Source organism: Trematomus bernacchii, unplaced genomic scaffold (assembly GCF_902827165.1).
Source record: "Trematomus bernacchii unplaced genomic scaffold, fTreBer1.1, whole genome shotgun sequence".
Classification (NCBI taxonomy): Eukaryota; Metazoa; Chordata; class Actinopteri; order Perciformes; family Nototheniidae; genus Trematomus; species Trematomus bernacchii.
Window position 1 is genome coordinate 166,341 of NW_022987696.1, and position 12,404 is coordinate 178,744.

Below are 12,404 nucleotides of genomic sequence, written 5' to 3' on the forward strand. Positions count from 1 at the left end.
TGCAGAAATGGTAATCAAAATATTGAAGTTGTATTGGTACATTTAGTTTGGCACACAACACAAGACAAAGTCAGAGGTTAAAACATATGACCTATAGGAAATGTAATCAGTAACCCCATCCAAGTATCACAATAAGTACAACAACTTGATTTAACCCCAGTTACTTTTGGATGAGCCCAATATTCAATGCAAAGCAAATAAAAGACAAGAGAACATACTGAATATCATATATCAAGCATCATCAGTATTTCTGTTTAACCTGTTAAGCCCTGAGCCTGTTTTTCAGGTCTCAGGCTCGAAAATGACATGCCCAGAACAAATGACCATAACTACACTTCTAAAAGGGTTAAATTAATAATCTTTTTTCTCAAAGCAATGATAAACCTGTGAGTTGGATGTAGAAGAGTCAGAATCAATATAGAATTTGGTAACACTTTATATTAAGGTACACAAATTCACCATGAACTAGTTGTTAATTAACATGCATATTAGCAGTATATTGGCTCTTTATTAGTCATTATAAAACACTTATTAATGCCTTATTCTACATGACCATATTCTCCCAGTAATGGGTCATTAGTTGAGAGTTTTTCCTCAATAACCCTCTAATTAGTGCTTATTTATTGCAAGTAAGGAAGTTGTTGTACATGAGTTTTGGTCTTAATATGCTCTGCTCAATATGGGCCTAATAAGGCAGTAGTACCACAAGAATAGTAATTCTCCCATAATAACACAACAAATATGATCTATTCTTATGTAACAAGACAGGAAACTATAAGTGTTAATTATGTCTAAATAACTCAAAATTAGGCATTTATATCTAAGAACATGTTCCCTATTCTAAAGTGAAGTCTTGTTCATAACCAATAAGCTAGTAGTTTGACTCTAATTGACCTGAACAGGTTCCCTATTCTAAAGTTCCCTCCTCTTCACACTTTGTAAATACATGATAGCACACAACTACTGAAATTAACCTCAACAGTACATGAACAAAGTAGGCACACTTTGAAATATCTGTTTTATTAATGACCCACTATAGAGAGGTTCAGACACATACCAAAAAATGTCAAGTTTCTCCAAGGCTGAGAACACATGCAGCCTGTACTTTTTAATAAAAACAGATTTTTAACAGATTGTATATATTTGTGATCATACTGTGTGACCTGCTTGTATGTACTTACACAATAGGTGTACTGTTCTCTCTATGTGTTGTACTGTCTCAGTGTGAACATAGATTAAAGAGCCAGCCAAACTCTTTTGAGAGCCAGGGAATGAGCAGCCATGCTCCTTTATTGACTTATTTGCAGTCCACTGACATTCAAACGGAGTGAAACTATAAAAAAAGACGATACAAGGCACTTAATGATCTCATACATGCAAGTGTAACATACACAGATTAACACATAGGACCGCTAAGTGTAAATAAGGTAAATATAGCTAATGCTAGCTGTGCAATAAGCATGTGTACAGGCTAGTATGGCTAACGCTAGCATGTATGCTAACGCTAGCATGTATGCTAACGCTACCGTGTATGCTAATATTTATTTATTTATTTTGTTTAGTGCGAAAGTGTAATCTGATCTGACAAAATATATTAATCACCACTATTTAACACATGTCTGGTCATTGGAAATATAAAAAACAATCATTAATTGTACATCTGTAAACATCTGGTTATTCAATTAAAAGTTCATCTTTGTACGAGAGCTGGGAGAACATGTCCGTCAGTCTTCCTGACTCGTTCTCCTCCTCCCTTTATGACACCGAGTGTCTCCCTTACGCAAAGAAAATATATTTCCCCATATATTAACTGTCAATATATTGCATTATTTTGTTTTCTGATTTACTGGTTAATTGAAAAGATTTAATAAAGGAAATCTTGCTGTTGGCTACACCAACTGATACTGATTAATAATCAACATGAAAAACATATTTATTCATATCTACAAAATATATTGAAGATATATAGAATAATATATTGTGTTAATATATTACAATATATTGATATATAGAATAATATATTGTGTTAATATATTGCAATATATGGGATAATACATCAGTAATTGCCGCTTTCCATATATTGAGTAATATATGTAAATATATATAATATATTGGTTGTGTATATATGTGAACATACATTTACTGTATATTAACATTTATATGGGGACATGTATATACTCTATATTCAGATTTATATGGGGACATGTATGTAGTATATATTCACAATTATATGGGGACATGTATGTAGTATATATTCACAATTATATGGGGACATGTACTATATATATTCACAATTATATGGGGACATGTACTATATATATTCACAATTATATGGGGACATGTATGTACTATATATTCACAATTATATGGGGACATGTACTATATATATTCACAAATATATGGGGACATGTATGTACTATATATTCAGATTTATATGGGGACATGTATGTACTATATATTCAGATTTATATGGGGACATGTACTATATATATTCACAATTATATGGGGACATGTATGTACTATATATTCACAATTATATGGGGACATGTACTATATATATTCACAAATATATGGGGACATGTATGTACTATATATATTCAGATTTATATGGGGACATGTATGTAGTATATATTCACAATTATATGGGGACATGTATGTAGTACATATTCACAATTATATGGGGACATGTACTATATATATTCACAATTATATGGGGACATGTATGCGCTATATATTCACAATTATATGGGGACATGTATGCACTATATATTCAGATTTATAAAAGACCATGTACGTACCATATATTCTGAACATGAGTGCAATATATGTTCACAATGAGGAGAAATGCATGTTCTGATAAAAAAAAATCTTTCATTTCATTTCAAACCTTTATTTATGCAGGTGAATCCCATTGAGATCATTGATCTCTTTTTCAAGGGTGACCTGCTGCAAGTAGGTTCCACATGAATACATATAAACATAACAGAAAAACAAAAAAGGACATCATACAGCATATTTACAGTGACTACAGTTTACATAGCTAGTAACATTTACAGGTTCCAACAGTTTCCGATTGGATAGCATCTATCCTTGCTTTAAAAACATTTAGTGGAACCAAATTGCTCAGCTTCCATTCCTTTTGCAGACTGTTCCAAGTTAGCGGAGCTGCGCATCTAAAAGCTATCTTCCCTAAGACAGTCCTAGCAGTTGGCACATTTAATAAAACCACAGCATTCGATCTCAGGCAGTTGCCACTTACAATTCGCCGTGAGATCAGGGAGCAGATATAAGATGGTAGTTTATCCAACATGGCTTTGTATATAAAAATGTACCAGTGACTGAGCCTCCGTACAGTTAGTGAAGGCAAACCTGCCCTTGCTGTGTGTGTGTGTGTGTGTGTGTGTGTGTGTGTGTGTGTGTGTGTGTGTGTGTGTGTGTGTGTGTGTGTGTGTGTGTGTGTGTGTGTGTGTGTGTGTGTGTGTGTGTGTGTGTGTGTGTGTGTGTGTGTGTGTGTGTGTGTGTGTGTGTGTGTGTGTGTGTGTGTGTGTGTGTGTGTGTGTGTGTGTGTGTGTGTGTGTGTGTGTGTGTGTGTGTGTGTGTGTGTGTGTGTGTGTGTGTGTCGTTCGGGTGCACTGCGACAGCATTTAGCACTACATCGAGATTAAGATTAAACTAACTTCTTTTGGGAACACATATATCTATGGAGTTAGCCAGATGTGTGTAAATTACTGTTCATGGTAATTTGAAAACAAATGCCGTTGTTGGACACACCGAACATACACACACACGGCGGAGCTGAGCAGATCACATACACACACACATCATGCGCCTTTGTGACCGGACATTTCCTTCATACAACGAGTAATAGGGGGAATAATCGGGCAGTTCGATGTGTGTGTGTGTAGAGGTGTGTGTGGTTGAAACGTAGCAGCCTGCAGTGGTGAACACAGTGAAGGCAGTGTGTACGCGCTGGTGCTGCACTTCTCAGAGGCTGCCTCCTGATGCTGCAGCCATTTCATGAAGTGAAGAAGGTTTTACAAATAAAAACATAGCTCTACACCCCTGGCCGCAATGTCCTTAAAAGGAAGTCCGAGTTCGAAATATATCTAAAATAATGTATGCACTGCCATTTCCCCACATAAACATAACAGTCTGCGATGAAACGGTTGTCTCCTGTGTGCTCCACTTCCTATTGGCGCACCGGTAACTTTCTCGTGCGCACAAGAGGCTGAGACCTTATGCTGACCAATTTAGATTTATTTTGTATGTTTTGGATGAAATCATATGACTGGTATAGGTGCGAAAAAAAAAAAAAAAAGTGATATATTGATTTTTATATATTTATAATTCTGCAAATATTACGATAAACTCACAGCTATTTCGCGGCCCGGCAGTAACACCTCCCGGACCGGGGGGTTGGGAACCCCTGCTCTAGTGGGACGCTAAAGAAGAACTGGACATCTGAAACTGATGTGAAGCTAAAGAAAGAGCAAACTGATCCATGAACTGGAACCAGAGAGAATCTGCTATAACTCACTTTGTTCATTTTGACTTGTTTGTATCAGGAAGCAGCGGAAGAAGAAGAGACCTAAACGTAAACCTAAACCTGGACCTGAAGATGGACCTGGACCTGGATCCAGCTGTGTGTCCATGAAGAGTGACAGGTCTATGGATCCCCCTATTGTCTTTAAATCTGGACTTCCTGCAGAGGGAAGGTGTGAAATTGTTTAAAATGTGAGCTTGATCATAAATCCAATAAAAAGAAGAGCACAAAGATGAATTCTTCTTTATTCGTATCAGGATCCAGAGACCTGGACCTGGACCTGGACCTGGATCCAGCTGTGTGTCCATGAAGAGTGACTTTTCTATGGAGTCTCCTCCTTACTTTAAAGCTGGACAAAGTGCTGATGAAAGGTAAGCATTTAAAACTGGACTCTGTTACCATCTGACTCTCTTTGGAGAAGAGTCAATCCTGCTCCAACGTACCTCTCTTGAGTTGGTTTCTAATGACTTCTATTTATATTATGAATCATATAATGAGCAAAGACAGATGACTCTCCCAAATTAAGACCTTAATCATGGATTGTTTTAGACGACCCCCCTCTTCTGTTTGACGGCAGGCAGCGAGCTGTTAATGGCATGAAGGGCGGCGTGAGGTGTCTGGTGGTTTTATTACTCTGTTCTTTATCAGTCTCAGGATCCAGCAGCAGAGACCTGGACCTGGACCCCGCTGTGAGTCCATGAAGAGTGACTTTTCTATGCAGTCTCCTATGAACTTTAAAGCTGGACAAAGTGCTGATGAAAGGTAAGAATTTCAAACTGGACTCTGTTACTATCTGACTCTCTTTGGAGAAGGCACCACAGATTGGTTCAGATCAGGCTCCAGATAATAATGGGGCTTTCTGTTCCTCGCACCATCAGCTGCTGGGAGGCTTCTGATGGTCGGACGCTTTCAGGCCTCAGTAATGTTGGTGTTTTTATAACCCCCCCTCCACCTGCTGAGCCACAGCTACCCTGTTATTCTGTCTTCATCTCAGAACACCTTCAGTCAGCTGTGTGCAGATTAGAGTCTTTAAATGTTCTTGATGTTTTCTCCACAGAGTTCTGCAGGAGTTCTCCGAGGTTCCCAGTGATCAGTCTGCCCCGAAGCATCACACAGACCTGGACTCCATATTTATGGTGTGTACAAATATACATTTACTGTGAACCAGGGGCCTGGACCTGAAAACATTCGGGGCTTAGCCCACAGTGGCGGCGGCACTACAGTGGCATTTTTTACTGCAACACTCCCCACACGCACACACACAGTACACCCGCGACTGTTACAATGAAGGCTCGATAATCAGCTCACGGCATATAGGCAGGGGTAAAGTGGTATTTTTTATGAGTGGGGGGCTCATCTCCTCGAGGGGGGTCCGGGGGGATGCTCCCCCGGGAAGATTTTGTTTTAAATATTGAAGTTAAATGCATCAATCTGGTGCACTTTGAGAGCAACATGAAGAGATCTATGGATACCTCTCTCAACACCCATATGAAGCAGAACTGTAAACAGATGTACTTTTTCTTTATGGATATTTTACTAATCACTCCCCTTTTAAACTGTATTCTTGTTTTACTGCCATATAGTATTTCATAACTGTTTTTCCTTTATTCCTTTTTTTTTTTATAACTATAATGATCATATGAAGGTGTGCCGCGGAAATAATCTTTTGAATAATTTGTGACCAAACCGTTTGAGACCCACTGAGATAACTTAGACTAAAGTTAACTATCTAAACACTCAGAGAGTCCTTTAGCTCACCTGAGTCTCTCAGTCTGAGAGGAGAGGACTCTCCTCCAGCTTCTTGTGGAACAAACGGCTCCTTATGTCCGTTAGTGCAGCTAGCTAACCAGATGCTAACAACACGGTCCATGCTGACACCGGTCTCTCTCTCCCCCTCCCTCCCCCTCTCTCCCTCTCTCTCTCTCTCTCACATGCGCTATTGCCACACACACACACAGAGCCGAGCTTGAATGACACACGTTTATTTCCATGCAACTCTCTGATTGGTCTGGTGTCATGCCTCTGTTGCATTCACTGAACACGGGAAATTACAGTGCTGCCGTCCTCTCTTGTGTCATGATGAGGTTCACGTAAAGCACGGTTAATGTATTATATTATTGAGGGAGAATTGTCCGGGGCTACAGAAAAAACATTCGGGGCTAAAGCCCCGGATGCCCAGGCCAGGCGACGCCACTGCTGTGAACTACAGATATGGGCTTAGATATGTCTCATAATTATGTGTGTGAACAGAAAAATCATTTGTGTGTAAATATGTGATTTGGAAATGTAAAACACAATCCACAAATGCATTTAAAAGATTTGCAAACTCACAAATAAATTTGCAAATGTAAAACGGATCTGCAAATACGCTAAATATTTTCACAAATAAAAAAAAGATCTGTGAATATCTCTTTAACATTGACAACTTTCGATCAGGCATTTGTGAATCCATTTTGTATTTGTCGACCAAAAATGCGCATGCGGATCTCAAATCTCTGCTTGTGGATCGTCTTTTTACACACACGGAATTTTGAGACATACTTTCCGCCGGTCTCGGCAAAAAATCTACTCGTGTCACTCGGTTATTTTCGGAAACCACGTGATGGCCTGCTGATGACGACATTTCCGCATCATTTCAAAGTAAGAGCATGATGGTTTGTTTAATGCTCTGTTTTTTTATTATAATGAACAGCGAAACGTTAGATGCATTCTTCATCACCATCATCATCATGTTATAGTGATACAGTTAGTTTGTGTTAGTTTATTGGTTCAATATATTGAGCACATTCGTATGCATTGATGTTGAAGTACAGGCTCTGCCACTTTCGGGTCCCGGAGCAGCTGGCAGCGAAGCAGCCCAGAGGAAACTCTTTCTTCATTGTTTTTTGTGTATTCAGTCAAGCGGGTCAAAGTTACAAAGCACTTCACATTTTATTAATCGGCCTAGTTTTACCTTACCAGTGCAGATAAGGTCATCTGTAAAAAAGCACCGTATTTATGTTAGCCTTCATAGTAAGGCTACATTAAATGTTATAATATTCATTGTGTCCTTTCTACTGTATATGCATATATTCCTGTCTATTGCTTTCATTTGTGTTTCATGTTATTATGTTTATACTTGTTTCCACACATTTCACAATTTGGGATGTCTCTCTCTCTGTCTGTCTGTCTGTCTGTCTGTCTGTCTGTCTGTCTGTCTGTCTGTCTGTCTGTCTGTCTGTCTGTCTGTCTGTCTGTCTGTCTGTCCGTCCGTATAATATAATATAATATATGTGAAATTCGTAATTTGAAAAATGATTGATTCGAAAATGATATGCTGCTACAGTACACTACAAGTAGCCTACTTCTGGGTGTTTCATTCAAGCTCGGCTTCGTGTGTGTCTGTGTGGCACGAGTGAGCGAGCGAGAGAGAGAGAGAGAGCAAGATTGTTGTTGCTGCGCTAACCGATATTAGAAGCTGTTTCTACAACTTAGTGAAAGGAAAGTCCTCTCCTGTCAGATAACGTCAGCTCAGTGAGGTAAAGGACTCTCAGTGTTTAGATAGTTCACTTTAGTCTAAGTTATCTCAGTGGGTCTCAAAACAGTTTGATCACCATTTATGTAAACAAGTATTTCCGAGGCACACTTCATATGATCATTATAGTTAGGCTATAAAACAATAAGAGAATAAATGAAAAACAGGTATGAAATACTATATGACAGTAAAACAAGAATACAGTTTAAAAAGGGGAGTGCCAGCCCCCACCTAGTGTCAGCAGAAAGTATTACAAATAATGATTACAAAAAATGCAAAAAAGAAAAGAAAAAAAAATATAAAATATATTTTAAGATCATGGTTAATCATCTGATTCGTCTGGACATTGCTGTTTTAGTCTGTGTTCTTCTAATTAGTGTGTCTACAGTCACAGTGTGTGCCTATTGAGCTGTTTAGAGCCATGTGGGACAAAACCTGATTATGCCCCTCCCTCTCACTGTCTAGTGAACGGTGACTGTAAAAACTACACTGCGCATGCTCAGAGTATTTTCCTATTTAATGTGTGTGGCAAAAAAATAATGACCATAGGGGCACAGAGCTGCCATCCCCACCATACGTCATCTCACATCATTCAGAGCTGATTGGCTGTAAGTATGTGTGCCGCGAAAAGTGTGGTGTGTGAAGAGGAGACGAGAGAGCTGCAGTGACGCGTCCTAAAACCAGGAAGTAAGCTGCGCATGGCTTCCCTCGACAAAAAAGCAATGAGATTTCTCCATAGGATTTTAGAAAATAGCTCGAAATAAGATCTGTGGGAAACGTACCTGTTAGATAAATGCACGTTTTGTTCAGCCGGATAACATCCACATGTCTACCCTACTTTTATAATTTTTTAATCATAAATCTATCGATTAGATTTATGATAGACTTTTGAAACTATAAGAAGATAAGGAGGACTTTTACAAAAAAGTAATAGAAATGTTTGTCCAGAAGGATAGGCAAATGGACTTCATCTTCAAGTCAAGGTAAGACCGCCATTTGATTGAAAATGGGATCTTACTAAGAGAGAACAATTCAATATTTAAATGATAAAATTACATTTGTTGGGTATCCTTTTGTTGAACTGTCTGTTTAAAATTAATCGAAGCATCAGACAAAAAAAGCTTTTGAAAATAATATTATATTTTGGTTTAGGTCAAAATATAATATTTGTAAACCTGAAGAGTCAGTGCCAGTGCCTCACCAGCCATGAACCTCACTGCACGTCACTGCAGAAGCTTATATATAGACATCTAAGTTTTTTGTGCCCCACCACTTTTGTACATATAAAAACGCCACTGTGGACAGCTTATATAAAAAGGCTTCAAATGTATTTAGTATTGTATTAACATGTTTTAACACGTCACATCCTCTAAGGGGGTCCGGGGGTATGCCCCCCCGGGAAGATTGTTTTTAACATTTTAAAGTAAAATGCTTCAATCTGGAGCACTTTGAGCATAATTACAAGAGACTGGATCTAGGGGGTACAACTCTAAAACACCCATATGAAGAAGATCGGTTTACATTTTAAAAATCAAATAAGTATGTGAACATAACCAATAACCTACCATAGCCAATAACAAATAAATGTAACGTACTTTATTTTTGTTGTTCATTTATATCTTATTTTACCCAGTTAACAGTTATTTATTTATGCATATTTTTTAATCTCTCCAGTTTTAAAGGATATTTTTGGTTTACTGTCTATACTATAGACAGTAAACCAAAAATATCCTTTAAAACTGGAGAGATTAATTAATTATTAGGATAAACAGGTTTGAAATCATTCCAATGTATACTATAGTATACATTGGAATGATTTCAAACCTGTTTTTATTTATCCTAATAATTATAAAGGAGTGCCTTGGAAATATTTGTTTACATAAATTGTGACCAAACCGTTTGAGAGCCACTGAGATAACTAAGACTAAAGTGAACTATTTAAACACTCAGAGTCCTTTACCTCACTGAGCCTCTCAGGGGAAATGGAAAATGTAACCGGGGTGAAAAGGGTGTTATCTTTACTTAATTATGAATGTTGTTACATCAATGCCGAAAATTAGTTTTTTTTGTATTATATTTGTATTATATTTCCATTAATCTTGTGGACGTGCAGATTCCCTGTCCTCCATGAGGGGGTGCTGCAGCACCCTCAGCACCCCTACTTCCCATGGCCATGGCATCTAACGTTCCGCTGTTCATTAAAAAAACAGCGCTTTAAACAAAGCATCATGCTCTTACTTTGAAAACCATGCGGAAATGTCGTCATCAGCAGGCCATCACGTGGCTTCCGAAAAATAACCGAGTGACACGAGTAGATTTTAGCCGAGACCGGTGGAAAGGTTGTCTCAAAACTCTGTGTGTGTAAAAAGACGATCCACAAGCAGAGATTTGAGATCCACAAGCAGAGATTTGAGATCCACAAGCAGAGATTTGAGATCCACAAGCAGAGATTTGAGATCCACAAGCAGAGATTTGAGATCCACAAGTGCATTTTTGGTTGACAAATACAAAATGGATTCACAAATGCCTGATCGAAAGTTGTAAATGATAAAGAGATATTCAAAGATCTTTTTTTTATTTGTAAAAATATTTTGCGCATTTGCAGATCCATTTTACATTTGCACATTTATTTGTGAGTTTGCAAATCTTTTAAATGCATTTGTGGATGGTGTTTTACATTTACAAATCACATATTTACACATATACAGATGATCTACCATTCAGGTCCTGACAGTGTCCATGCTGCTCTGTTTAGACCAGCAGGCCTTAAGACGGACAGATGATCACATGTTGTCTTCTTTAAATTACAGGGTTCATACATTCATTAAAAACCTGGAAAAGTCATGGAAATTCAAAATGCAAATTCCAGGCCCTGGAAAAGCTTTGGAAAACAATATTTTTCCCAAAGTTTTGGAAAAGTCAAGAAAATGTAACTAAAGTTGCATCAAATATAATTTATATTTTATCTAATCGCCAAAATAGTAATACTATAATGATAATACATACTGTATCGTATAGTAAGGAAACGTAAAATGGCATTTAACTGTTGCGATATTTCGCTGGTGAGAGATGTTTACAATCACGCCCTCTAGTCTACAGTGGCTTTAGCCTGTAGGAGCTAGTAAGCCTACTATTTTGATAGAAGTTATTTGTTTTACAACATGTTTCATATGCAGACCTTATTTTCCTGTTCCATGTTATAATAAACAATTTTCAGTGGTACCGATGAGAAAGAGTAATTTGTTTTGGTCATGGAAAATTAGATAAAGGTCATGGAAAAGTCATGGAAAATCATTGGTGAAAAAGTGTATGAACCCTAAACTTAACTGTTGTTGCATCGGCAGACCTGTATTAATCAGACCGACTGACCTATCATAACTATTGAGTCTATGCAAGTTTAGGCTCAGATTCACCTCTGAAAGGTCTTATCTCTACTAACTTCTGGAGAACCAGGTTCAATTAACTGCTGATTGAAGGCAGACAACTTAATCTGTTTAAGAGATCCCAGAGGATTCTGTAGTGAGGTGTGGCCCTGCCTAAGTGTGAGTGTGGCAGTCGAGCAATCCAAGAGGGTGGGATGAATATAGAAAAAAGAGGATGTCAAGATCTGCGTCGGGTGATCTTTTTTCAATAATGTCCGCCTTGCTTCACATTATCCCTAACACAGTGGTCACCAACCAGTCGAGTGTGGTGCGGGTAGATCGCTAACCCTAACCCTAGCTTAAAAAGGTTGGTGACCACTGCCCTAACATAATAACTTTAGTTTTAACGTTATTCATCTGATCAATGTTCATCAATCTGTTCCAGCTGCTGGAGGAGAACATCGTGACTTTTGTGAAGAACGAGCTGAAGAAGATCCAGAAGGCTCTGAGTTCAGATTACCCAGAAGGCTTAGAGAGTCAGAGTGAGGAAGAGGAGCGGTTGGACGGTGAGGATGAAGAGCAGAGGAGCAGCAGAGAGGCATTTCTGAACATCTCAGTGCACTTCCTGAGGAGCATGAAGCAGGAGGAGCTGGCTGAGCGTCTGCAGAGCAGTAAGAGGGTTTAACTCATTTAACATGATGGAGAGGAGATGGAGGAACATGAAGAAGTTTACAAACTCTGCTGTTAATATGCTGCACACGTCTGCATCAGTGTGTCCTCTGAGGAGCTGATTCAAACTATACAGCCACACTTAAATGTTCAGAGTCTCAGTGTTTCTGCAGGACCCACTCCAGGGTTCGTACGGTCATTGAAAACCTGGAAAAGTCATGGAAATTCAAAATGCAAATTCCAGGCCCTGGAAAAGTTATGGAAAACAATATTTTTCCCAAAGTTTTGGAAAAGTCATGGAAATGTAACTAAAGTT

The 12,404-nt window shown here is 38.4% G+C and overlaps 1 protein-coding gene across 4 annotated transcripts in view; it reads left to right on the top strand.

The window, feature by feature from the left end:
- LOC117489249 (NLR family CARD domain-containing protein 3-like) overlaps window positions 1–12,404 on the top strand; it is a 46,300-nt gene that overhangs the window by 11,819 nt on the left and 22,077 nt on the right. For 2 of the 4 annotated variants that reach the window (XM_034138445.1, XM_034138449.1), the window contains 5 exons: window positions 4,566–4,715; window positions 4,801–4,914; window positions 5,192–5,305; window positions 5,601–5,679; window positions 11,865–12,090. In XM_034138445.1, the coding sequence (XP_033994336.1) occupies window positions 4,566–4,715; window positions 4,801–4,914; window positions 5,192–5,305; window positions 5,601–5,679; window positions 11,865–12,090 (683 nt within the window). The remainder of the gene's footprint in view (window positions 1–4,565; window positions 4,716–4,800; window positions 4,915–5,191; window positions 5,306–5,600; window positions 5,680–11,864; window positions 12,091–12,404) is intronic. The other 2 variants (XM_034138447.1, XM_034138448.1) reach the window with 2 other exon arrangements.